General features: G+C 60.0%; 1 protein-coding gene across 7 annotated transcripts in view; it reads left to right on the top strand.

Annotated features, from left to right (window-relative positions):
• The window catches only part of DSCAML1 (DS cell adhesion molecule like 1), a 104355-nt gene that overhangs the window by 64954 nt on the left and 13130 nt on the right, over window positions 1–26271 (top strand). For 6 of the 7 annotated variants that reach the window (XR_012626230.1, XR_012626229.1, XM_074848890.1 and 3 more), the window contains exons 4-16: window positions 9872–10018; window positions 11319–11597; window positions 12441–12716; window positions 13207–13503; window positions 15459–15731; window positions 18846–19124; window positions 19388–19507; window positions 19644–19820; window positions 23834–24033; window positions 24634–24730; window positions 24837–24965; window positions 25289–25456; window positions 25604–25674. Coding sequence is in view for 4 of the 7 variants with exons in the window: in XM_074848890.1 (XP_074704991.1) it covers window positions 9872–10018; window positions 11319–11597; window positions 12441–12716; window positions 13207–13503; window positions 15459–15731; window positions 18846–19124; window positions 19388–19507; window positions 19644–19820; window positions 23834–24033; window positions 24634–24730; window positions 24837–24965; window positions 25289–25456; window positions 25604–25674 (2513 nt within the window). In the remaining 3 variants the exon portion in view is untranslated. Of the gene's footprint in view, window positions 1–9871; window positions 10019–11318; window positions 11598–12440; window positions 12717–13206; window positions 13504–15458; window positions 15732–18845; window positions 19125–19387; window positions 19508–19643; window positions 19821–23833; window positions 24034–24633; window positions 24731–24836; window positions 24966–25288; window positions 25457–25603; window positions 25675–26271 lie in introns of those variants that run through there. The other variant, XR_012626231.1, reaches the window with a different exon arrangement.

Here is a 26271-nt window from a genome sequence, read left to right as displayed (position 1 = left end):
GGTAAGGCCGTCGGCTGCACCCGGCGGTAAGGGCGGCCGTGTGACTCCGCAGCCTCCTGATCTCGTTAGGCAGATTTCATAGCGTGAAATAATGACCGGAGCCGCAGCGCGAGGTTTGCCCAGCTGGCTGCGGCTGGAGCGAGGCCGTCGGGTCGGGAGAGGGTTCCCTCGCGCACGCAGCTGATTTTCCCTCCGTCTGATCAAGGGAAGGTTTACTTAGCAAGCTGCAAAAAATCATTACATATGCTGCTAGTGGCCTGGTTAATTAAGATCTACAGTTCTCTGGGTAGGAAAAGACGACCTATATTTACTGTATGTAGGAAGACATCTGTCAGCGAGAAGCGCTAGATATCCCAGTGCAGGTTTGTCCTGCTTTCTGCAGGCTCTGAATTGCAACTGTTTTTAAGCTCTGATGCAGACCAAGTTAATTTTAAGATGACTGTTACTATTCTAAACATAAGGAAGGGCATATTTAGCCTCTCAGTACTCAAGAAGGCAAAACCCCCTGCATGTTTCCAGTAATTTTTCCCTAACAGTTTGCACAAAACAACAACAACAAATCCTATTTGGTTTCTGCAAAAGAATATGTTCGAGGGTGATCGTAAAATAGATTATTTTTAAATCTGCAGATGGTTTCCACATATTCCTCCTCAGCTCACTGCAGCTTTCCACCTCAGTAAACTGGTTTGTAATTTAGCCGAGGGCTGTGGAGCAAGCGTTCTGTCGTCTTGTTTTTCTTGTTCGCCTCCTTACCTCCCCCCCCTGCCGCTTTTTGTCCCCTTTCTCTCTTATTTCCCTCGCTTTTCCCCCGCGAGGGGCGGGCGGTGTTGGAATGGGTGCGAAGGCAGGGCTGGCCGTGGCGATGTGCAGCCGCCGCTGCCCCGGCCCGTGGCCGAGCCCCTGGCAGCCTGCGCAGGGGGTCCCCACCGAGCTGGGGGGCTCGGGCTGCTCTCGGGGGGCTGACGTGGGGGTGCCTGCTCCTCCGTCCAACGGGGCTATCGGGGCGCTCGCCCGCCTGCTCCTGCCGCCGAGAAGGGCAATCGAGGGTTTCGTACCACTCGGGTGAGAGATGCGCAGCCCTGGAAACGATAATTAGAGAAAGGACGCACTTGCAGTCCTGCGATCACGGTTCTCCCCCCTCCCCCCAGCTCCCTGGAAGAAAACACCGCTTTTTTTATTTCTTTGTTCTTTCATGGTTCGGCATGATAATTATTGAGATTTCACTGCAGGGCAAAATGATCATTTGACAATGTAAGTGGGGAAAATAATTCTCGTGTTATCCAGCAGCCTTACTCTTATTATAATTATGGTGAAACTCCTGCAGACTGAAGTGGGGGCAAAGAATTTCTTCCTGTGCGGGTATTTGTCTTTTCAAGATTTCTCAAGATTTGATTGCAGATGTGAGGATTTTTTTCCCTCCCGTATTTTTAATAACCCAAGGTTGTTGATGGATGGCAAAGGACTGAAGTACCTGTTGTTTTCCCCTTTGTTTTCATTAGGCATTTTCCATTTCTGTCATTCTCAGCATTTGTGATGGATTTTTATGAGCAAATACCTTGGTTAGAGCTATTTGGAATTGTTTGTACAGTAAATGTCCGCAGCGGCAACAAAACCCAATTAAAAAAATCAGAGGAAAATTGATGAAAAACTGCAAATCGGCCTCTCTCAAAACGGGGGGGCAACAATCGCTTGTTCTGTGCCGCCGGTTCCTGCTCAGCGGCCGGTGCCCGGGCGGGTGGGCTGGGGCAGGAACCGGTGCCGTGTTTGTGGCCGGGCAGAGCTGTGTGTTCACTGTGACCTTGGGCTGGGCAGGCTGGGGCTGGGCACCCGCGGGGCCGTGCTGGGGGGAGCGTAGTTACGGGGACGTTGTGACTAGGAGAACATGAGGGTGCTGCGATGTTTGCTTCCTTCGGGCGGGCGCACGCACCCAGGGCGTCGGCGCTACCTTTGGGGAAGACTCTCCAGATGCGCGTCCTTTCTTGCAAGCCCTCCTTCCCAGGGGAGCGGGGCCGCCGCGCTCCCCACGCCGCGCTCCCCACGCCGCGCTTCACCCCGCGCTGCCAGCCTGGCTCATGGCATCCCTCGCGCTGGGGCCAGGGGCCACGGCCGGGAAACGCGTGGCGGTGCTGCAGCGAGGGTGGTGAAGGAGCCTGTTGTCCCTGTTACCCTGGGGCTGATGGAAATGAGCTGACAGAACAGAGGCAGCATTAGCCTAATTATGGCCATACACGCTACCTCGGTGGTGGATTTTCCTTTCTTAGCGACTTCCTGTTTTCCTCTTTGAGATGCAAATTTTTGCACAGTCCTCGATCCAGATTCTCTTCTCATTAGCATGAAATCTGACTAGTTCCGCGGTTTTTTAAATAGCAAATTAAACCCAAAATTAACCACCGCGCACAAAGTCGCAGCGAAGCCCCTACGACTCTCGGGGGCAGGAGGTGGAGGGGCTGGTGAGGAACGTTTTTCAGGAATGGCTAATTGGCGGCGGCGGTTGGCCGTGCTGGGCTGCTCAGCTTCGCTCGCGCAGGGCTGAGCCCGAGCCCCAGCCCCACCGAAGGCTCTGCTGCTGCCGCCCAGGCACACGTTCAGCCTCGCGGTTTGCTCCCGCCTGGAAAACGAGGCTCGGCGTAATAGGAGGTTAAAAAAAAATTACGCTAGAAAAATCATTTTTTGAAATGAGTGTTAACTCGATGGATTTTATATTTTTTTTATGCCTGCCGTAATCTCTACCCGCTGCAGCTCAGCGCTGGGAGAGGAGCAGTAATACATCTGAAGCAGACGGCACTATTTTGTGGTAAATGTCACTCCAGTAATATTTAGCTCTCCTTGGAAATAGAAATACAATTCTCGCTGAAGCGACGCGTGCAGTACGGAGGTGCGGCGGCGCGGGCTGGGCTCGGGGAGCCGCGGTGCTCTCCTGCCAGCCCCGGGGCTGGACGTGCGCGGGGATGCCTTTTGCCTGGCGTCCCCTTTCCTTCCCCCCTTCCCCAGCCTCCCTTCCCAGCCCCTCCCTCCCTCCCCCCCTCCGCTTTCTGCCACATAATGAGTTTGATAAGAAATTGTCTTGTTAACAGGATTAGCCATGGAAATCTCTAGTCCCCTCCTATTCATTCTGTAATGCTCTTCATCCTGTTCTGTAATTTTCTGCTGGTATTAGACAGCTCCGGACCACCTCGGGAGATTAATTCCTCCTCGTTCCTTGACAGCGCCGGCACGCCTGGTGCAGGGGGCAGGCAGTGCTGGGGCCGCTCTGTGGGCAATGCCCAGCCTGGCCCTGGGTCCGGCCGGCAGAGCTGATCCCCCCGGGGAATTCCTCCTCCTCCCCCTCAGTTTGTTTCGGTGGAAGCGCATGTTTTCAAAGCAAGGAACACAAACAAATGAAAGCGTCCCTAAACACTCCTCATTTTCGCTGCATGCGCCCCAAAAGGCTCCGGTGACTCAGAGGCAGATTAAAACTTGGAGAGGCCAACTCTGCTCTCGTTTGTGCCTGTATGAATCCCGTTCTGTGCGTAGCGTAGCTCTGGATTTACTTGTAGGAGAATGACTTGCCAGACTGACCCTTTGATAAATAATTACTCTTGATTTAATAACTCCTAGCAGCCCTGCAGGATACCTTCCTTCCAAGGGACTTTGTAGAAAGAGATCTTTCCTAACATCTGTTTTCCCAAGTTTGCCAACTTGGGAGCCCACATCTGGGAAGTGGCCTCTGGGTAGCGGCAAGTGCACGCTGCGGGCGAGCAAGGGGGGAAGGAGGAGGCCCGGACCCACTGCTCAGAGCGCGGTGGCCACGACACCCCTCCAAAACAGTACAGCAACCGCAAAGTTTGCCATTTTCTCAGCTGAAATGGGATTAACGTTGGCGATTCCTTAAGCACCTACCTGGATTGCATTCACAGCTCTAAAATGCAGCCTCTTGCTTTCCCTTCCGCAAAGCTTCCCACGCGCAAAACTGGAACTTCCTCTTATGCCTTCATTGCCCAGAGAGAGAGAAATGCAGCTGGTAAAGCCACTGCACTGAGAGTCAAGCGGCAGAGATGCTAATTGTTACGTGGAGTGTAAGGTTTTGGGGGATGCCGCGTGCTTTCGGGCAGGGAGAGCAGGGCACTGTGCGGGGGAGCTTTCCCAGGGCTTCCCACCCGGCAGCTTCCTCGCGAGGGCACTGATTTATTCACCGTCTTTCGCTCCCTGTGCTGTGAGTGTCCATGAACAGATTAACTTCCTCTGCTTCGTTGGAAACTATTTGTCAGGCTGCTGGTGATTAGTTTTTGCGGTGGGGATGGCACCTGAGCAGCTGGCGAGGGCTGGGTCTGGCCGCGGCGCTCCCGGCGTGCCACGCGTGCGAGCCGCAGGCTGTAGGCAGGAGGATTCCGGCTGCCGGTATCGGATTCTACCGATCCCGTATTTGTTTTCCTAAGCCCCTCCAAGACAATCCCTGGCTCCAGAGGCTGTTTCTGCAGCTAAACCTGGCTGCAACCGCAGCAGCTGCCGCAGGTGCCTCTTGGCCATGGCGATGCCCCATCCTGGAGCCCCCCGCAGCAGCGGAGACCCCACATCCTGGTACCCCGTCTCCACAGGGCAGCGTGGAGATGCTGGGTGCTGTGTGCCCCAACTGCCGTGCTTGAGGCGAGGAGAGGGCCCGGGCACCTTCATGAACACCGGCTGCAGAGCCACATCCTGGGCAGGAGCTGAAATCCAGCGGCTGCCAGCCGCGGGCTGCGGGTAACTCCTCTCCACGGTTGTTTGCGGAGGGTGTTTGCGCAGCCACTGGCTCTCTCCAGGCCGTAAATCTGGTGGTCAGAGCCAAACTCGACACTGAGAAAATCCCCACGGTGTTTCCTTTTGCGTTTGTTGACTTGTCGCCGGCAGCCTGGGGTTCTGCAGGTTAATCCTGTAAAGCGTGAGGAGCCGATTCACCGGCAAAGGAGCTGCTGCCGAGTGCTGCCGGGGGGAGAGGAGCGGAGGGAGGGCAGGCCCTGTGTGATCCCAGGGGGCAGAGGGCTCATCCCTGCCCTGCGCCCGCGAGCGGGGACCTGGCACCGCGGCTGCCCCGCGCGACAGGGAGGTGACAATGACATCCTCCTTTTAAACCTTGCTGCTTTTTGCTTCTCTCTCTCTTTTTGTTTCATCTCTCCCTCTCAGAAAAGCCATTTAAATGTAATTCCATTCTTAAAAGCTCTCCCTCATGCATGCCTAATGAACGTCAGGCAGAGGCTCCGGAAACGGGCCCGAGCAGGAGCCAATCTCACCGAGTGTCGACAAGTCATTTGGAAGAAGCCCTGGGAGTGCGCCCGGTTTTATTACAGTGTAATTAGAAATAAAACCTTGTTGCAAGAGGAGAATGAGAGATGGGCGTTAATCCTGTAACGGGAGGAGATGGAGCCATGCTTATAAAGGAGATTAAGGAAGGGAGGCGGAAAGCCCGTCACGACTCCCTGACTTCCACCCCTCCTCTGCTGTTTCCCCCTCTCTGGCTCCACAGCCTCCAGCAGCAGGCGTGTGGCCGGCGTTCCTGCCTGTGCCTGCCCGCTCCTGCCCGCGGCCGCCTGGGAATGGGCTTGCGTCGGGGCCGCGATAATTTCTGGGTCTCTAGGTCTGTGTGGGGAGGCTCCCGGTGATGCCTCCAGTGCCCGCAGGAGCAGGCAGTGGGCTGCAGGCAGCTCCCCATGGGAAAGGGCAGCGCGGGCAGGCCCCAGGAACAGGCAGCTGCCTGCACTGTGCCCTCCCCAGGACACAGCACGGCAGGGGCTGCTGCGGACGCAGCTACCGCAGTTTCTAGGGATGAGGTTTCTGGGGCACGGTGCTCTCCAGGTGAAGGGCTGAGGAGGAGGAGGAGCCCTTAGTGCCCGCCCGAGCCCCTTGCTCCGCTGGCGTCGGCTGTGCCACAGATGCCCATGAAACTTCAAGGTGGGAACGCTTGGCTGTGCCGCGTGGGAGAGACGTGCTGCCTCTGCGAGGTCTGGGGAGCAGCAGTCGCCGTACACCTCCCCTGGGAGCCTGACTGCAGGCAAACATGTAAATAAATCTGTCAGATATCGTGCGGCTCTTATTAAATTTGCATCGGGCTGGAGTCGCGGTTCCTCTTTAACGTCTTGGGGACGGCTGGATGGGTCTTTAATCTCGGTGCCTGGCCCAGGCCCGCTCTGCTCTTGGCATTTGCAGTGGCACCGAGCTGGGCTCGGCCTGCCGGGGTGAAAGGCAGCTCTGGGGCCAGCCCGTTCCCCTGCCCCATGTCCCCCGCCCCGGCTGGGCACCATGTCCCGCTGCTCGGCCATCGTGGGCAGGGAGGTGCCTGCGAGGCAGCCGGCAGAGAGCTGGGCGAGCTGTGCTGTGCTGTGCCACGGGGTTGGGTAGCAGTGGCCTATCCCAGGGGGGCTCCTTGTGCCCGGGCGAGCCCCAGGCCGGGCTAAGGGCATCCTGGAGCAGCAGCTGAAGCCGCTCCAGCAGCAGCGGCAAATCCCAGGCTTTGTTCTTTGGGGCTTCCCCCTCCATGCCTTCGCCCCGGGGAGGCATTTGTCGCTTTAAACGTGGCCAGAAATAGCACCGAGCGGTTATTGGATTTGTCCGGGATGCCTCGGGATGCATATTCTCAAAGTATGGCTAATTCATAAATGCTGGCACCTATTGATTCTCTAGCGGTACCAAGGGAAAGTTATCTCATTAGTCTTACGAACTATAAAATGTGCTCTCTCCTGAAGCCCTGACCCCATTGTTTTTATAAATCTCTATTGGATAGAGCAGTAGCTGGTAACCTGTATCGACTGTAATTTTTCTCTTGCAATTGGAAGGCCCTTGGGACTGACGCTGGAGTTTTGTGGCCACCACAGGCAGCTGGATGCGGGAGAGGATTTTGGTAGCAGCATATGCAGCGAGAGCCCCTCCTAACGCTGGCCACGCAGGAGAGCCTCCCCTCACCCTCGTGCTGTTGCCTGGTGAGGGGCAAGTCAGGGGCTGGCGTGGCTCTTGCCTGCCCCACTCCCCTCTTGCAGGGGGGTGCGAGGGGGATGCGGGGGGCTGTGGCGAGGCGTTTCCAATGGCAGCAGCTCAGGTCCAGCTGGAAGAGTTATGAGAGGCACATCGCTGCAGTCTGGCTACCGACGTACTTAATCCTCTGCTTCCCGTAAAGCTTTTCCACCTCCTGGCAGGCAGAAAGATCTGATTTTATTCGGCGACCTTCGACGTTAATCTCCCTAGCAAACTCGGCAATAAGTCACTTCAGTGAGGTCTGTCGGAGCCGTTTACATCAATTATTGCCCTGCATCTCTCCCTTGAACCAGCGTAGCGCTCCTCGACTGAGTTATTTGCCCCTTTTTTGAAAAAAAGAAAAAAAGGAACCTGCGCTGCTGGGCTGCGTAGGCCTTATGTTTCATGTAACGGCGTCTTGAAAGCTGTGGCTTGCAAGGGGGCAGACGCTTCTGACACTCTGGCTGGAGCCCGTCTCGGAGGCTTGATGTGGGACGTGGGAGCTGTGGGTGCTGGGGAGCTCTGGTGGGCCGGGGGGGCTGGTGGTGCCCTTGCCCTGCCCGCTCCTGCCCGTCGCTCTCCTCGGCCTCTCCAGCTGCCCGGGCAGGAGCCTGGGGCTCCGCTCCCCTTGACCTCACCACTCACAGGAGTGTGGCTCGGGTGGGCCCTGCGCTGCTGGCCCGGGGGCTGGGGGCCCACAGCACCGCTGCTCTCGGCTCCTCCACTGCCGCCTCGTGCGCCGCTCCGGCTCTTGCAGGGCTTTTGTTTCCAGAGGAGCAGCGCAGCGCGTCCGCAGACGGCTGCGGGTAACCATGCACGACGTGCGTGAGTGCCTGGGGAGGGGGGGGCAGTTGGGGCTGCCGAGCACTTTGCAAAATACGGCCCCCGTTACCATGGAAACTGCCTCCCCCCGTCTCACCTTCCAGTGCAGCCAATATTCTTCCCTTACTGGTTTGATGGGAGATGAAAAATTAATGTTTGATTTGCATGTTATTTCAGCGCGCTTGCGGGACCGCTCCCCCCTTCCCTTTTACGGAGGTTTGTGCAAATCCCTCGGTGTTGCAGAGCACGAGGCTCCTGCTGCTGCGCATCTGGTCCCAGTTGCATACTGGTGCGGCTGCGGTGGCGTTGCCGTGCTGGAGTGTGGAGACAAAACCGCGCCTGAGGTTCTGGCTGGGGAGCCCCTGAGCCCTCCCAGAGGGGACAGGGACACGGGTCCCATGATGCTGCTGTGCTGGGGGGGCTGTGGCTTGCTGGAGGCGTGGGGTGGCCACCCTGGCATGGCTGCTGGCCTGGCAGTTGCCTGCGCCTCCTGCTAACCATGGCAAGGCTCGCCTTTTCAACTTGCTATTTCTTTGCCGTTTAGAGTCCCTCGTGCTCAGTTGTGCAGATCGAGCTAAGCTGCAGCTGGAAAAGGGGGTAGTGCCCGCAGAGCTCGGGGTGCCACCGCCTTGGCGCGTGCCAGGGACGTGCTCCCTGGGGGAAGAGCCCTGTTTTCTGCCACTCTGTCACCTCAAGCGCTCGCAGGGAAAGGCTTCTGCGGTCCTGCCCCAGGAGCGGGGAGCCAGGCTGCTCTGGGGCCGGCACCTCTCGTCCTGTACGCTGCTTGGGTTTCCCCTGCGCTTCGGGGTTTGACCAGGGCACTTCCCTCCACCAAAACTGACAATATCCAGGTGCCTCCAAAAGGTGCTGGAAGAAAAAACATTTGACTGGTCACGCCAGCTAGACCCTGGTTTACCAGGCATGGTGCAGGACTTGAAGAGGCCATTTGCAGCTATTGCTGATTTAAAGACCAGGTTTGAGGGTTTCAACTCCGAGCATTCTGCTCTACTGATTACCTTCTGCTTCCCTGCGTTTGGTAGGGGCTGGTTTGGCTGGCAACCGAGCAGATGGACCACCCCGACCCAGCTGAGCCTCCGTGGCGGCTGGTACTGGAATAAGCCCCAAAGGCCCCCCAGAGATGGGGGTTGAAGATTTGCTGTCAGGGTTAGCACGGGCCATGGGCAGGGTAAAGGGGTTTCCGGGCAGGCAGGGAGCTTCTCGCCGGTGCCTCTGCTTACTCCGCTCTCCACATAGCCATTAAATTGTGTCACAGTTCTTCGTGTCAACAACTATTATTGATGAGGAATTATAGGGGTCAGGCCAGCTTCAGGAGCGAGGTGAAGGCTTCCTTCCCTGCCTGCACCAGGCTCCCAAACCGCCGGCCGGAGGGGGCTGCCCCGGCAGCGCTGCCCGGGACTGTGTGGCCCTGCCCGCTCTCCTGCCATCCTCCTCCGGGGGCTCAAAGAGCCGCTCCAGCCCTTATTTGTTTTCACACACTTCTAAGCAAGTTAAGCTAATTATTAACTCAGCGGGATGGGTTCGCTTTTAATTGCCGCGTTGCTATGTGGTGCGCAGCGACGTGGCGGTGCAGCGGAGCGTCGTGTCACACGCTCTGCTCACCCTCTGCAGCTGCAGAGTCTACCCAAACGCCCTGCGTCCGAGCTCCGGGGAGAGCAGGTGCGCGCACAGACACCCCGAGCCCACCTTCGGGCCTGGGCGGGCGCGTTTGTGGCAGGATGAGTGCCGGAGGGAGGCAGGCTTTGCCTGCCAACGTGGGGGCTGCTGTTACACACCCACGTGCTGCTGTTGCACACACAAGGCTGCTGTGGCAAGCGCTGCCGCTCATGTTTGGCCCGACTTCACCAGCCTGCCTCAAACTTCAGCCCCTGAAGGTGAAGCCGCAGACCCTGGTGCTGTCGGGGTGCAGGAGGTAGGGAAGGAGCCGCTTTACCTGCATGGTTCTGGCCAGCGACTCCAGTGCCTGCCTGGAGTGTGGGGGCTCTGCCTGACCCAGGTGCCAAGAGCCTGGGAGGTGATGTGCCAGGTCTGGGCTGGCTCGCTCACCCTTCTCTTCCCTTTGTGTCTCCAGAAAATAGGTTTTTTATTACTTCATACGGAGGTTTGTACATATCGGACGTGCAGAAGGAAGATGCCTTGTCCACCTACCGGTGTATCACCAAGCACAAGTACAGCGGGGAGACGCGGCAGAGCAATGGAGCCAGGCTCTCAGTCTCAGGTGAGCACGTAGCCACGGGCGATGCTGGCGAGGGGCGCCCATCCTGCAGGCCCGGCGTGGCTCCAGCGCCCCTGCGGGTGTCCAGCCCTGCCTGTGCCTTCCCAGGGTGCAGGAGGGAGCGGCAGCACCACTACCTCCCGTCCCGGCGGCGAGGGGACGCCCTGGCACGGGGTGGGTCCCGTCGGGGCTGTGCAGGGAGTCGGCGCTGCCTTGCATGCGCCCCCGAGCACGCAGCCCCCCCCGAGCTGGCCGCGGCGGGCGGCAGCGCTGCGTGGCACCCCGAGCGAGAGGCGACGGGGCGTGAGGCGATGCGATGTGACAGCCCGCGATGTGAGCAGCCTGACGCGATGTGACGCACGTGCAAGCGATACTGCAGCGGAGGCAGTGCAGTCCGGAGTGCCGGGTGTCTTGGGGCGCTCCCGGCGCCGCTCGCTGCCCAAATTACTCCGCTCGGGAGGGAGTTCGCCCGACTCTCAGCCACATCGCTGCTCCTGCCACGGCTGTGGCGTGCCGGCTTTCTGCCATGTGCTTTTTCCCTCCTCAGGTGCGCAGGCTGTGGCTCCCGTGCGAGCTCCTCGCTCAACCCCGCAGAGCGCAGAGCAGGGCTCCAACATGGGCCTTGTCTGACTGTGCCCGAGCCTCTTAGAGACCTGCGGGTCCCGAGTCCCACCCGTGGCCATCCTGCGCGGGCAGCCGCTGGGTGTATCGGCCCCTCTCCGTGCGCGTTCGATCTGGCCCAGTCCCCTCCTGGTCGCTGTCATTATTTACACGTCGCGGCGTTTTACTTCTGCTTGGGAGTAATGAAAGAGGTTTCTTTCCCCTGGAATTTAATTTCACGCCTGAGACTTGGTGATTAATTTTCTCCTTTCCCAGCTGCCTGATGGGCCTCTTTGCTTGTAAATTTTGAAATGTGCCACAGAATTTGTGTATTTTGCACCAATTAGGTGTCACCTTGAGTAATTCCTCTGGCGCTGAGTTTATTCGTCCCATCAGCTAGTAAGATGCATTTTCCTCCCACCTCCCCGCAAGCCTGCTGCCCCAGCCAGCGTGGGCCAGGCCGTTTGTCCCGGGTGGGACAGGCCCCCCCATGCCTGGCAGAGGACATGGCGGGTGCCCTGTGCTCGTGCCCGGCAGAGCCGCCGGCTCCAGAGGCCGGGGCAAGCTGCTCTGTCCCGGCGGATGCCGTGGGGGCACAGTGGTACCGGTGTCGCTGTGCCAGGGCTCTCCTGGCATCCCTGTGGGGAGAAGCCTCGCCACCACCGCCCCTTCACCGGGTGAGCCTGTTCCCTCTCCTCCGCAGACCCGGCGGAGTCCATCCCCACGATGCTAGACAGCTTCCAGTCCCGGGAGGTGAAGGCGGGCCGGCCGGTGGAGCTGCCCTGCATCGCCTCGGGCTACCCCAACCCGGCCGTCAGGTGGATCAAGGACGGGCGCCCACTCCCCGCCGACGGCCGCTGGGCCAAGCGCATCACGGGCCTGACCATCAGCGACCTGCGTGTGGAGGACAGCGGGACCTACATCTGCGAGGTGACCAACACCTTTGGGTCCGCAGAGGTCACGGGGACCCTCACAGTCATAGGTGAGAGCCGGTGGGGAGGAGCGGGCCACGGCGGCGGGGAGGCTCCTGTCCTGCTGCTGCCTTAAACATAAAGCCTTTAGAAACGTAAAGCCTCCAAGGTTTCCTGTAGCTGTATAAATTACAAACCTCGTATTTCAGCACGTCGAAGGCTGGAAGCCGCTGCCTTGCGTCGCAGCGTGTCCGATGTGGCGCTCGGGGCGCTGGCAGGAGGTTTATCGTGCTGCAGCAGCACGTCTGCAGCCGTCCCCTGATTTACCGCTTCAGTCGGGGCAGGGAGAGGGGCGGCGTGAAAATTCAGAGCGGTGCCGGGGGATGTAAATTGCTGGATGGCTATGTCGGTTTTTACGTTAGGTGCCTCTGCGCTTCGTTTTGTTGATTTACATAAAAATAAGCTCCAGCCAAACAGTAAATACCGTCTAGACAGGCCAAGTATTTATCATGTGCTTTGTTCCTGGGGGTTCCTCCCTTCACGGGATGCCGGCACGCACCGTGCCTGCCTTACCTGGAGCAGCACCGTGGCAAGCACACGCTGACCGGGCACCGGCAGCCTGCCGGGAGCCGTGCTGGCACGTCTCCAGCTCAGTACTGTCCCCATCACAGTGACCATGTCTTCTCCAGCCGTCCTGCTGCCTCCCCACCAGTGCCAGCACCCCTGCTGGGGCCTGGGGTGGATGTTAAAAGCGAGGACTGTTGGCAGCAAGGACGGCGCAGGGACATTTTACATGTAGTCAGGTAGTCAGGCTGGCGCTTGCAGGCAGGAAAGGCAGAGGAATGACGAGGCGCGTCCTGCTGTGCTGCCCGGCACCGCCAACGCCTCGCCTGCTCTCGCCCTTTCTCGCACAGACCCTCTGCGTGTGACCCTCACACCAAAGAAGCTCAAAACAGGCATCGGCAGCACCGTCATCCTCTCTTGTGCCCTCAGCGGGTCCCCCGAGTACGTCATCCGCTGGTACCGCAACACGGACCTCGTGGTGGTGGATGACTACATCTCCATCCGCGGCATCAGCAACGAGACCCTCCTCATCACGGCCGCGCAGAAGAGCCACTCCGGGGCCTACCAGTGCTTTGCCACCCGCAAGTCCCAGACGGCACAGGACTTCTCCATCATCACACTGGAGGGTGAGCTGGCTTCCTCGGGGCAGGGGCACCCCCGGGGTGCACCGGGTTGCTTTGCGCATGGCTGGAGGGTGGTGAGACCCGCTGGGGTGGGGGGTCCTGGGGCCAGGCTGCTCCTGGCCCGCTCCCTGGGCTGCGCACGTGTCTGCGAGCCGCTACGGGACACAACACGGCCAGGATGGGGAAGGACCAAACTAAGGGCTGACCTGCCTGTCCCCCGCCCCTGGGTGTCCCCTCTGCAGTGCGGGTCGCTGGATGCCTGGAGGAGGGGTGGGCTCTGCCAGGCCAGGTGTCCCCTTGAGCCGACGCCTGGGTCCAGCGGTGCATCCCCTCACCCCCTCAGTGCCAGGATGCCGGCGCGGCCGCGCGTGTTGCTGACAAGGGCTCCTCTCCCGGCTGAGCCGAGGGGAGCTGGAAGCCGTCCTGCCAGCGGGTGACTGCTGCTGCCTGTGGCTGCCGCTCCCTGACCCCCCTCCCGCTGGGTGCCCCCCAGATGGGACCCCCCGCATCGTCTCCTCCTTCAGCGAGAAGGTGGTCAACCCCGGGGAGCAGTTCTCCCTGATGTGTGCCGCCAAGGGGGCCCCCCCGCCGACCGTCACCTGGGCGCTGGACGACGAGCCCATCCCGCGGGACAGCGGGCACCGCACCAACCAGTACACCATGTCGGACGGCACCACCGTCAGCCACATGAACGTCACCAGCCCGCAGATCAAGGATGGCGGCGTGTACCGGTGCACCGCGCGGAACTCGGTGGGCAGCGCCGAATACCAAGCGCGAATAAACGTAAGAGGTGCCTGTCTACTTTTAAATATCAGAATAGGACTTTTACTGGGCTTTTGGTTTTGTTCTGTTCCCTGGCCGACGGCTCCTCCTTGCCTCCCCCTCCTCTTGCTGGTCTCCTGGGCTGCCCCGACGCCCTTCCCCACGCTCCCCGCACCTGCCCACGGGGTTGAGCCTCCCCACCACTTGAAGCACAGTGTTTAACAACCCACACAGAGCTCCCGCGGTCTCGCAGAGCGGGAGCTTGGCCTTGCAGGGGCAAAAGGGCAGTGCTGGCTTGCCCCGTTGGGGTCCGCTCTTGCCCCGTCGAGCCCATGCCTCGGCACTGCGTAGGATGGGCAAACCCCTCCCCAAGGGACCCCCCGCACGGAGAAGGTGGCGGCAGGCACGGAAACATCCCGGGCCCCCCGTGCTCTCCCACCCGCCCCCCGGTCCCGGCGGGAGCCCGGCTCCCTGGCAGCGAGCACGCCCGCCGGCGCAGGGATCTACATGACAAATGATGATGAGGCAGCACGTGAAATTGTGGAAAATGAGCTTTGATTTGTCATGTCTGTGTTTTCTTTGTCTGCTAAAAGCCATGGCCGCGTTAATCGCCGTGTTATTACGGCTGGAGCATGTTGCTCGGTGTGTTACAGGGAGCGCTTTCGGGCACAGGGTATGGGATAAGCCCCTGCCCATTAATAATCACCAATTAAAGCTTCTGGGCTTATAGGTGGGAGTGAGATGGAGACAAGGTAGCATTTATTTGTCTACCAAGAAAGAGGGTTGAAGGGCTGTGTTTGTCTGCGTCTCAGGTTTGAAATGGATCTAGTGGCTTTTTGGCTGGGATCCCAGGAGAGTCTGAATTTTGCTGCCATTTACTTCTAAATTTGGAGCAAGTTCATCCCTCAGCTGTGAGAAGCCAGAGCAGCATTTCCAGTGAGGACGTTTCCCTGTCTCCCTCTTACCCCTCTCTCAGCTCTTGATGGGCTGTCACCAGATAAGAGATTCGGGCTTTTTTTGCCCTGGAACAGAGCGAGTTCCTCAGACAGACCCAAGAGACAGCCACAGAGCGAGATGCTCATTTCTTTTTTCCCGCTTCCTTCCTAAAGGCGTCCCAGTATGAGAAACACCATCCATCAGCTTATCCCGAGTGTCCCTTAAGCTGTTACCCTGCTACGCCCTTAGGATGAGGAGTCAAGAGAGGGTTGAGCTTTAGGTTACTTTGCTATTTTATGCAGCAGCCAGGAGAACAATGTAATTATTGATGCATGAAACCTCTTGTTGAAAGACTCACTTGCAGCGTTCTCCCAGTCCCGAAGGCAGCACGAGAGCCAGCCACAAGCTGGTGGCCGTCTGGTTTTTCAGCAGCACTCGGGTTGCCCATGGGAGGCTCAGGAAGGTGTGTTTTAGGGGAGGTGAAATACGTTTGCCAATGGAAGTCGGGTTCACATAGCAGCTCTTGTCAAAGCCATTTGGCACAACACAGGCAGGTTCCTTCTGAGAGAGACGGGGAGCGGCTGTGACGTGGGGGAGCACTCCCCGGGGCCGCAGGCGCTGCTGGAGGAGCCGCACTGGGTGGCCACGGTTCCCGTGGCACAAACACACTGCGCTTCCCGGCATCGTCCTGCCTCGTCCGAGGAGCAGCCGCGGTGTCTGCGGGCTCTGCTCCCTCAGCACTGAGATTGCACCTGCACGAGCGGGGTGGGATTTGCCGGAGCGTGGCCGCAGTCGAGGGCCGCGGCCCTGCTTCGTGGCTGCGCCGCTGCAGGCGCGTGCGAGCAGCTCTAGCCAGAGGCTGCAGCCCACCAGCGGCTTTCCCAACGCCCAGGCATGCTCCCCACCCCACACCGGGCGGGGGCCCAACCGCTCTGATTACCGCCTTTGCCTGGGAAGCTCGCTCTGAAATAGCAGCAGATCTGCATGCAGCCACACTGCCCTTCGGAATTAACCTAGCCTGCCTCTTCCTTCCTCCCGAATATGTAGGTCCCCCAAGCATCCGAGCAATGAAGAACATAACGGCGGTGGCGGGTAGGGACACTTTCATCAACTGCAGGGTGATCGGGTACCCGTACTACTCCATCAAGTGGTACAAGGACGCTTTGCTGCTGCCCGATAACCACCGCCAAGTGGTCTTTGAGAACGGGACCCTGAAGCTGATGGACGTCCAGAAGGGCATGGATGAAGGGGAGTATCTGTGCAGCGTGCTGATCCAGCCCCAGCTCTCCATCAGCCAGAGTGTCCATGTCACAGTGAAAGGTGAGCGGGGGGAGAGGCCACCCCAGCTGTGGTGGGGCCGTCCCTGCTGCGGGACGGAGGCAGGAGGCGTCACGCAGGGGACTCCATGGCCAAGCCCGGTGAACGTGATGCCGATGGGAGCCCGGCTCCCGCTGCTGCCGCCCTTGGGAACGGCTCCCGGGTCCCGCTGGCACACCTGCAGCCGCCCCGAGCCACACCATATCCATTTCCCGTTACAAGTGACGGAGCAAGGATTTACGGTGTAAACATAACGTATTAAAACATCTAACCTTTGCTCAGATCACCTTCACCAATGTTTTTCTCTGTGTGTTAGCTTTTAAAAAAATAATATTCTCGGTCTTCCGAGCGCACAGAACATCTTAAAAGCTTCTCCAGGCCATCAATTATTCAGGCCCATTGAGGGAGCTATCAGTCCTAATGAATTGAGCCGGATGCATTCCCTCCCAGTGACTCGCTGAGATTGTGCTGTGCGTGTGCCGGGCTCCCCTATCTCCCGTCCTCAGAGTTGTCGGGTCGTCTCTGCCCGTCGCCAGCACGGTGTTTGCAGTAAATCATTTCGACAAACAGAGCCGCGCTGGGGACGGAGCTGGCCAATTGTCTTCCTCTGTCTCACCCAGCAGGGTATTTATGGACTGGATTTTACTCCGATCCCCCCCCGCTCCCCTCCCATCCACCATTTTCTTATTAGGAAGCAGGTTAGCAAGGGAGTGCATCAAGCTGATTAGAGATGCTGCCGCTTGATTAGCTAAAGCTCTTCTCCGAGGCTTTGCGAAGGGACGGGCAGGCTGCGGACGAGCTGTCTGAAGGCAGCGTGGGGACGACTCCTCTCTCCTTGGCTCTGTGGTGCTGGGCCTGGCCAGCCCGGCTTCCCTCACCTTATACAAAAGGCCCATTGATGTGGGAGCCCCAGGCCTTGAAAAGAGGCTGGAGTTGAGTAAACGCTGATCTATGACTGGGACAGGCGGGGCTGGTGTGGAGAGAGCATCGGGGGGGTGCGTGTGAAGTTAAATGGTGGGATTTGCTTTGTCAGTTGCTGAGAGGGTGCAGGATGCTGAAGTTCAGCCAAGGATCCTAATGTTCTGGGAAGCGACCGCTAGCGAGCCCTCCCGAATGGCAATTTACTGCCTTGAGCGGTGGCCGGTGTCAGGCTGAGGAAGGCGAGCAGGTGGAAGCGCGGTGCGGGCCGGCGGCACGCCGCTCTGCCGCGGCCAGACGTCTTCATTTCGCCTGCGGCGCGGCTGCCGGAGATTTACACCTGGCCCCGCTTGCTGGGTTCCTTATTTGCTCTGGCCATCAGATAAAAGGCCTGTGGAAGAATTGCAGAGGCCCTAGAAGACAGTTGGAGCCAGCTCCGCGGAGCAGAGTGAATAAATATAACGGCATAGAGCGGGGAGCGCAGGATGGTGTGGAGCACCGTAAAGCTTTTATTGCCCTGAGTGCCTGGCGACCACATTAAGTGCCACGAGTGAGTTATGCGGGTCTTTCTGAGCACACGGTAGTAAAAGCTTTACAGCTCCCCTCCGGCGCCGCTGCCCAGGGGAGCGGGGATGTGCGGGCAGCCCCCAGCCCTGCTGCGAGGCTCCCACCCGGGTTGAGCTGCTGCTGCTCCACCTGGGGACCCCGGGTCCCCCAGGTCCCAGCTCCAAAGCTCCCTGCTCACCCGGGCTGCCCGGGGATGCTGCTGGGGCCCCTTCCCTGCGCTTCCCCGGCAGCGTGATCCAGGCACCCGGCCTCCTCCACGGTGCCCTGGCAGCTCCTGATTCCCGCAGACATCTTTGGGCGTTTTAATTAATTCCCTGCAGGTTTGGGGCTGTCCCAGGGCTGTCGCACCTCTCCGCTTGGGTGACTGCGGCCGTTCGGGGAACGGGGTGCCGACGCCAGCTCAGCAGCCGGCAGCGCCGGGGCGATGCTTCACCCTGCGGGAAGGCAGAGGCCCTTCGCTGGGGCTCCTCTCCAGACCCAAGCTGCTGGGCTGGGCTCTGCAGCGGGCGCCGTGGACACGGGCACCCTTGTGCAGTGCCCTGGGCTGCAGCCACGTGGCCGCATCCCGCTGCAGCTGCACGAGAGAGCTGGGAAGCCCTGGAGAAAGGGGAATTCAGCGGGAAATAACCTGGGAAGGGGAGGCGAGTCGCAAGCTCTGGTGTGGGGAGCTGAGGCCTGTCTTTTTCCTGGCAGCTGGGAAGCGGCCGGTGGGGTGTGTTTGGAGAGGCGCGGACCCACAAGCCCATCCCCGCTCTGCAATAGACTGCAGTGCATTCCCAATTAATTATTCATTAATTATGGAAAACAGGCAGCGCTGGCTCCATGGCTCCAGCAGCTCGAGCCACGTCGCTGTAGCCGGCGAAGGGGCCGGCCAGCCCTGCCTGCGCCTGGCTGGCAGCCCGGGGGGGCGGTGAGCAGCCCCCTGCTTGCCCGCTGCCCCACAGAGTGGCTGTGCGTGGGCCGGTGCAGAGACCCCCCATGGGCCGGGCCGGGCACGGGTGGAGCTGGAAGCCCAGGGACATGCGTGGTGGCGGGGGGAGCCGCTCCTGCGCCTGTACGAGAGGGCAGCTTATTTCTGCCGAGGGGACAATTGGCAGCCTGCTAATTTAATTATGGAGACTGCAGAAAGAGGATCTCATCTACCAGGTGCTGAGCCTTGTTAAGCTAATTTTCTCCCTCTCTCCGCTTTCTTCCCCCTCCCACATTGCCAGAGATGCTGCGGTTGCCTAATTAAGTTATCAGAAAGATAATGGCTGGTTCTGAATCCAGTGCCTTTAAGAAAAGCATCCATCTAATAATTGCTTTTCTGCGAGCAGATAAATGCTGAGGCGGAATTTTGGCTGGCACGTGCCGGGGGGTGGCCGGGGCTTTCCCAGCGCAGGGCCCGCTCTGCGCGGGGGTCGGTGGTTCTCTGTCCTGCTCTAAGCGCGGTGGCCCTGCCTGGTGGAGACGCCTTCCCGCCGTCCTCTGCTCGGCGGCACCTTCCGCTCTCCCCGGCCTGTTCCTGGTGGAAACAAAAGCCAACCTTAGCTTCTGGGCAGTGTCTGCCCCCAGCCCCGCCACGGCCCGTCCCCACGGAGGAAGGCTTTGCCCGGACGGGCTCTTAGCGTGCTCTGCCTCTCCCCTCGACAGTCCCTCCGCTGATCCAGCCCTTCGAGTTCCCGCCAGCCTCCATCGGGCAGCTCCTCTACATCCCCTGCGTGGTCTCCTCTGGGGACATGCCCATCCACATCACCTGGAGGAAGGACGGCCACGTAATCCTCTCCGGCTCTGGAGTCACCATTGAGAGCAAGGAGTTCATGAGCTCCCTGCAGATCTCCAGCGTCTCCCTCAAGCACAACGGCAACTACACCTGCATCGCCAGCAACGACGCCGCCACGGTCAGCCGGGAGCGGCAGCTCATCGTGCGGGGTGAGTGCCACGGGGCCGACCCAGCCCCGTCCCAATGTTGCCGCGCTGGGCTCGGGAGGGCTGTTGTGGTGGGGAGCAGAGAGACGTTCCGAGGCTGGAGGGGGGTGAGGCTGCTCCCCAGTCGCAGGAGGGGCGCGGAAGCAGGCGGGAGGGTGAGGAGCAGGACTGAGCCGGGGCACCCATGTGCCCGCAGGCACGGAGGGGTTGCGAGGGGTGAACGGGGTTTTTGCTATGGTGACCGTCTTTCCTCTCAAATTACTCAGTGCCTCCTCGTTTTGTGGTCCAACCCAACAACCAAGATGGCATTTATGGTAAAGCCGGGGTGCTGAATTGCTCCGTTGATGGGTACCCCCCTCCGAAAGTCATGTGGAAACACGCAAAAGGTGTGAGACACGGCAGCGCGTGGGGACGGCAGTGCGGGCGGGGGACAGTCCCTTTTGGGCACGACCACCCCAGCCCCCAGCCTCGGGAGCGCTCCCCTGCCTCGGCTGAGCTCCGTGGCTCTGTGTCCCCTCCTAGGAAGCGGCAACCCCCAGCAGTACCACCCCATACCCCTCACGGGCCGCATCCAGATCCTGCCCAACAGCTCCCTGCTCATCCGCCACGTGCTGGAGGAGGACATCGGCTACTACCTCTGCCAGGCCAGCAACGGGGTGGGCACAGACATCAGCAAGTCCATGTTCCTCACCGTGAAGAGTAAGTAGCCGGGGCTGTGCTGTGGTGGCAAGGGGCCGGGGACCTGCTCCCAGCAGGGTGGGTGCTGTCACCAGAGCCTGGGCCGTGCTGAGGGTTCCCACCGTGCTGGGCTGGCGCTGCCCTCGGCACCACGCAGCCCTGTGATCGATGCACGGGGAGGGCGTCGATTCCCCTCCTCCAGGGACCTGCTTCCCTTTTGCTATTAAACACACTTTGTCCTTAATAAAACGGAGCAATCAATCTGCACCATACAGCAGGCAAGGAAATAGCCGGGCTAATTTGACAGGGATGGGCCGGGAAGTGTTGTTAGACACCGTGTTTGAACTGCGCTTATTATCGGATTCCTCTCCCGTCGCTATCAGCAGAATGCACAATCTCCAGCTCCTCTTTATTTATTTTGATTGTTGCTGCCATGAGCATTGAAACCTCAAAAAGGAGGTGGTGGAGGGGGGACCAGCCCTGTCACAGTCGCTCCTGCAGCAGCTCCCGCGTGTCCCTGGAGCGGGACTGGGGTCGGGACCGGAGGGGACGCGCAGCCGCCGTGTCCTGGCGAGGGTCTCGCGCTGGGAATCACCCGGGACAAGACTGGGAGAAGGCAGCTCTGGCTCGGGCAGTGCCCTTGCTGTCCCCTCCCCAGGCAGGCGCTTTACTCTCGGCATCGGCAGGCGTTTGTCTCAGGGCTTCTCCCCCCCACCCAGCCGCTGCTTTCCTGGGTTTCTGCTCCCCTCCCTGTCAGCTGTTTAATTTATCCCACCGACTGATGAATCAAAACCAGTGACTTCAAACAACGCACTTCAATAAGGCGCAGGTACAAAGTCGAGGCGATTAATCCCGAGCGAGCGTGCAGAAGTCTCGGAGCCTGAACCGCCGCCTGGTCCCTGCTATCTGCTGTAATTGCATCCCAGGACAGGTTGCGTGCTGACTTGAATAGCACATAACCTTATTATGCATGTGCTTCTGCATTTCCTGGAGACCTCGCAGCCTTTGAAAAGGTTTGGATGAATAGGTAGACGAAGCGCCACAGCCAATTAAGCATTATATGGGGCTTTTTGTTTTGTTTCATTTTTGGATTTTTGTTTGTTTAGTGAAATGTCAGGCCAATTAAAGTGAGATCAGCGCCGGCTTTCCTTGAAAGTCAGGTCACTGCGGACGGAGGTAAATGAAAGTTAATCAGAGCCCGAACAAAGCTGCTGGCGGGCAGCAGGGGAGAGGGGAGCGGCCGTGGCAGCCAGCCCGCATCCGCGCATCCCCTGCCCCGACGCCGCAGCCACAGGCTCTGGGGGCGAGCCGAGCTGGCCAGGCCGTGCCTCGGGCAAGGGCGTGCGGCCTGGCCGAGGGCCCACGGACCCGCCAGTGCCGGGAGGAGCTGGCCACAGCCTGGGGGTGAGGAAAGCCGCCTGGCTCCTTGCACCGGCGTGGGGATGAGCCTTCTGGGGCAGTGGCGGATGCTGGAGGAGGGGACCGTTCCCCCCCGGGGGTCGGCTCACGGGGCCGAGCGCAGGTGAGGAGCCCACTAGCGCGTGGTAAATGCCATTTAACACATGGCTGCGCGCCCGCCGCGTGTCGAGAGCAGAGCGCGCAGGATGGAGGGGGCTGGGGCCTGCGGGGTGCCGGGCAGTGCTGGCTGGAGGGGGCTCTGCTCGGTGACCCCCTGACACCGCGGTGTGGGGCAGCAGGTCCAGCCCGGGGCCGGGAGAGGGGCAGCCGCCCGCACGTCGCGGGCGCCAACGTGTTTGGAAGTTCGCTGCCGTACGGCGGGAGCATAACTGATTGCTTCCATGCAATTTGAATTAATCTCATGCTTCAGGTGAAACTCAGCTAATCAGTGTAGAAAGGAAGCTGAAATGGGTGCAATCAAATTAACATCACAGAGCTGGCTCCAAACAAGAAAGAGGGGGGCGAGGAAGGCGGCGCAGCCCTTGTCACCCTTGTCACCATCCTCATTCAGTTGTCACCAGCGGGCTGCGAAGCAGCTCGTGGCCCAGCCTGGCACGGGACGGCAGAGCGTGCCTTTGTAGCCAGGCTTATCTCTGCCCGGCAGCGGGACGAGCCTCTTGTCGAGGCCTTGTTAACAAGGCCTGTGGGCACGGGGGGAGCGCGGCAGCGGCGCAGGGGGGCCGGGTGGGCGCAGGGAGAGGCGGTGAGCTCTCTTCAGGGGAAGCCTGCACGGCAGCGCTGAGCTGGGTGTCCCTGTGCCCCGGGGAGGGCGCCGTGGGCCGGCCGGGAGCAGCCCCCAGCACCCTCAGAGGGTCCCGCAGCCAGGCCTGAGCGACACTGGCCCTTGGCAAGCGGCAGAGCTGCTCCAGGGTGGGTGTTGGCATGCAAGGGGGGCTGCCTCTGTGCCCTGGTCTGCACTGTCAGCACAGCCGGTTGGGGTTTTCTTGGGGTTTGTTTTGCTGTTTCCCCGGCTCCGGACCGTGCGCCGCTCTCCTGGGACCCCGGCAATTGAGAGAAGCTGCTGTGTTTACATCCAAGGAGCTGCTTTTAATCAAACATCAATAAGTGCATTTCAGCCAAGCGGAGCCTGAAATGGAGCTTCTCTCCCGGGGCAGCCACTCGCTGGGAAGGGGGTTGCTGCTGCCCTGCAGGGCTCTCCTGCCCCTCGCCCCTGCCACCACGCTTGCCCTCGCCTGCCAAGCGGCCGGGTGGCCTCTCAGTGGCCTTCTCGATGGCCAGGAACCGGGCTCAGCACAGGAGCCTGGCAAGGGCTGCCACAGCGCCAAAGCCAAGGGCGAAGCCCCTGACGTGGCTGCACGTGCCCTTACGTGGTGCCGTGTGCTCTCGGAGCCGGAGTGGCACTCGGGGGTGGGTGCGAGAGCCCCCGGCCGTCCCTGTGCTCTGCCTTCGGGAGGCTGAGGCTCACCCGGCCCAGCCCACGCCGGCCCCTCGGGCATCGGGGCTGGGGCAAGGCGGGCGCGTGGCTGGTCGGGATGGGGCAGAGCTCGGAGGAGTCCTGCTCGGTTTCTTGCCGCTCTTGGTTTCCCGTGCCCTGGCGCGCCGCGATGCACCGCGGGTCCCAGCGCTGCCCCAGCATCCCTGGTCTCTGCCGTCCCCGTGCCGGCGGGCGGGCGCGCTCCCCTCGGGGTGCTGCCAGGCTGGGCCCCGCTCTGTCCCCACGCCCGGGCACCTGCCCTGCGCCCCGCAAACACGGGCAGCTCTGGAGGAGAGGTTTCCTTAGCTGTTAATTGAATTACATTGCCACAGAAAGCCGAGAAGTCGTAGCTCATTAGAGCCTCTTGTGTCCCATTATAACAGTGTGTGTTGCCTTTGCGGATTGTCATTATCATATATTACTGCGGGACTCAGCAGCGCTGTTTGTTTATGCATTACATTTTTTTCTGCTTACCCAGGCTGCCCTGGCCCCCCCAGCCCATTTCTCCCGCGTGCCGGGGCTTGGCTCTGGGAGCGGCGAGGCCGGGGCTGGCGGCAGCAGTCCCTCGCAGCGAGGAGAAGCGCTTGGGCGCAGGCTGCGGCGGGGCCGGGTGGGCCCAGGCTGAGCCCGGGCGGGCAGCGAGCGCGGCGTGGGGCTCCCCACCGTCCTCGTGTGCATATTGGGGTGGCTGTGAAAAAGGAAAACGTCTCTGGCATCTGCAATGCAAAGGCGACCTTGCTGATGTGGAATCGCACTCTATATTCTGCCCAGGTTTATACGAGTGAATTATGCAAATCTGTGATGGAAAACATTCTTCCTCTCATCCTCGGGAGTGTAAAACCTTAGTCAATAATTCATACCCGCACGTCTCCGACTGGAGGCTTTCTCTTCATTATAGTGTGCGCTTGGTTATTTGTCTTTCACGTTTTATTGTCTACCCCGGTGTAATGCTATGCATTATAAAATTTATCTGCTTCATTATTTTATGATCCTGAGCTGTATAATGCAGCGAGACGATTCCGCTTCAGGCTGCGTGGCCTCTTAGAGAGACCTGCATCCGCCGCCTCCCCAGTGGGGGCCGTGGGCTGGGCCGGGGCCGGGTGGCCCCCGGGCGCACGGGTGACCCCCTGCCCCCCCACAGTCCCGGCCATGATCACCTCCCACCCCAACACCACCATCGCCATCAAGGGCCAGACCAAGGAGCTGAACTGCACCGCCCGGGGCGAGCGGCCCATCATCATCCGCTGGGAGAAGGGCGACACCGTCATCGACCCCGACCGCAACATGCGCTACGCCATCACCACCAAGGACAACGGCGACGAGGTCATCTCCACCCTCAAGGTGAGGGCCGGGGGTCTTGCTCAGGTGATGGAGGGAGCCCGGGGAGGCTGTTGGTGGTCCCTGGCAGGTGTCGTGGTGGCCGGGCTCCCGGGGTGGCCCAGCTGAGTCCGGCAGGGAGGGATGTTGGGAAACCCACTGGAGGGTTTGTACCGTGTGCTGGCTGCGTCCGCCCCGGCCCCCGGCCCCCGCACGCTGCGGCACAGCCAGGCGAAGCGCCCGGCCGGCGCCTGGGCTTTTACAACTGGTGTAAGAGTTAGGGCTGCCCTGGGCCCTGGGCTTCCAATTTTAATCACACCAATTAAAAACCAGCCACCGTCTGCTTGCTGTGACAAGCCCCTGGATTTTGCACTCTCAGCTGCCTGTACAATGGGCTCTGGCTGCGAAGGCGTTTTGCAGCACCAGGGGCGTCTCAAAAACTGATTTTCAGTGCAGATGTGAGCCAGGGGACGGGGGGTTTGGAGGGTGACCTGCCTCCACAGGCTCCCGGCCCGCTGGGGCTGGTGGTAGGAGCAGGCTGTGGTGCCGGGGGAAGGCGGGGGCACGGTGCCGGGGGCAGCTCAGTCCGAATTGGCTCCTCTTCTCCCCCTGAAATGTTTGTAGCTGAAACCAGCTGACCGCGGGGACTCGGTCTTCTTCTCCTGTCACGCCATAAACTCCTACGGCGAGGACAGAGGCCTGATCCAGCTCACCGTCCAAGGTACCCCTTCCCCACACACCAACCCCAGAGCCTCGCCGCAGGGGTCCCTCTGCTCCCGGGGGGCTTCTCTGCCTGTCGCCCCTAACCCACCTGTGTCTCCCCCAAGAGCCCCCTGACCCGCCGGAGCTGGAGATCCGTGAGGTGAAAGCCCGGAGCATGAATTTGCGATGGACGCAGCGGTTTGACGGCAACAGCATCATCACCGGCTTCGATATCGAGTACAAGAACAAGTCGGGTAGGTGATGGCCGGTCTCCCCTCCCCGTGTGTCACCGCAGCCCCTGGCGAGCGGCGGGGCTGGGGGCTGCATCCCGGTTCCTTTGATGAAGAAAGGAGAGAGCAGCACTAATGAAATATATTAATTTCTATTGGATGGGAGCATTTGAAAGGGAATATTAAAAGAGACAATATTTGCGAAAAGCCAAGGCCAGACTGCACAAGAGCCAGGAGGGGGGAAGTGGCACCTCTCCGTGGGGCCGGGGCGAAAGCCGGAGGTGCCTGGGGACCCCGGGATTGGATTCGGGTGCTGACCCTCCCATCTCGCTCCGCTGCTCTTCCAGATTCCTGGGATTTTAAGCAGTCTACGCGCAACATCTCCCCGACCATCAACCAGGCGAACATCGTGGACCTCCACCCAGCCTCGGTGTACAGCATCCGCATGTACTCCTTCAACAAGATCGGGCGCAGCGAGCCGAGCAAGGAGCTCACCATCAGCACGGAGGAAGCAGGTACTGCCCGTGACCCGGGCGCTGGGGCCGGCGGGCAGGGGCGGCCACGGGCAGCGCGGGGGCTGTAGCCTTGAGCCGAGCATTTCGCTGAGGAGGTTCTTTCCCTGACGCTTCTCAACAACCCCTTCTGGGCCTGTTTCTCTGCAGCTCCCGACGGGCCTCCAATGGACGTCACCTTGCAGCCGATGACATCCCAGAGCATCCAGGTCACCTGGAAGGTGAGTGGGGCCGGGGCTGCGTGGGGCGTTTTCCTGGCCACGGGGGCTCGGGCAATGCCCAACACCCTCCTGAGCCGCCGTGGCAGCAGCTTGTCCTGGGACCTGGCGTTCTGTCAGCGGTACGAGGGCCAGGAAGAACTTCCTGGGCAAAATGAAAACCCAAAGGCTGGGCCTGCAGCTCGGCTGCATCGCACGGGGTCCTTATTAATCATGTTTTATAACAAGCTCATTATCTCATAGGATGTCTGTGGGGGGCCATGGGAGAGAGAGGATAAATATGTAAAAACTGAGACGCTGGGTTGCAAAGTGTTTGAGCAAAGATCAATAAAATGTAGAATCGGATTTATTTTTCCAAAGGTGCATAACGAAACATAAAATTGATTATAAAGTTAGGACTTTGGAATGAACTGGTAAGTTAATAAATTTAGGGTCCTAGCTTCTCCCCCCCTCCCCTTAAGTGTTGAAAAACAAATTAATGGAAAATAAGATTCACTTGAAAGATAAGTCACTTCGTTTTAAGAGTATTTCAGTAAGATGGATCGCCCTGGCTTTGTAACATGAATTTGCAATCAACCCTATTGATTTCTTAATGCTTCA

The sequence above is a fragment of the Strix aluco genome, chromosome 23 (assembly GCF_031877795.1).
Source record: "Strix aluco isolate bStrAlu1 chromosome 23, bStrAlu1.hap1, whole genome shotgun sequence".
Classification (NCBI taxonomy): Eukaryota; Metazoa; Chordata; class Aves; order Strigiformes; family Strigidae; genus Strix; species Strix aluco.
Note: the sequence above shows the minus strand (reverse complement) of the source record. Positions and strands in the feature narration are given on the sequence as shown.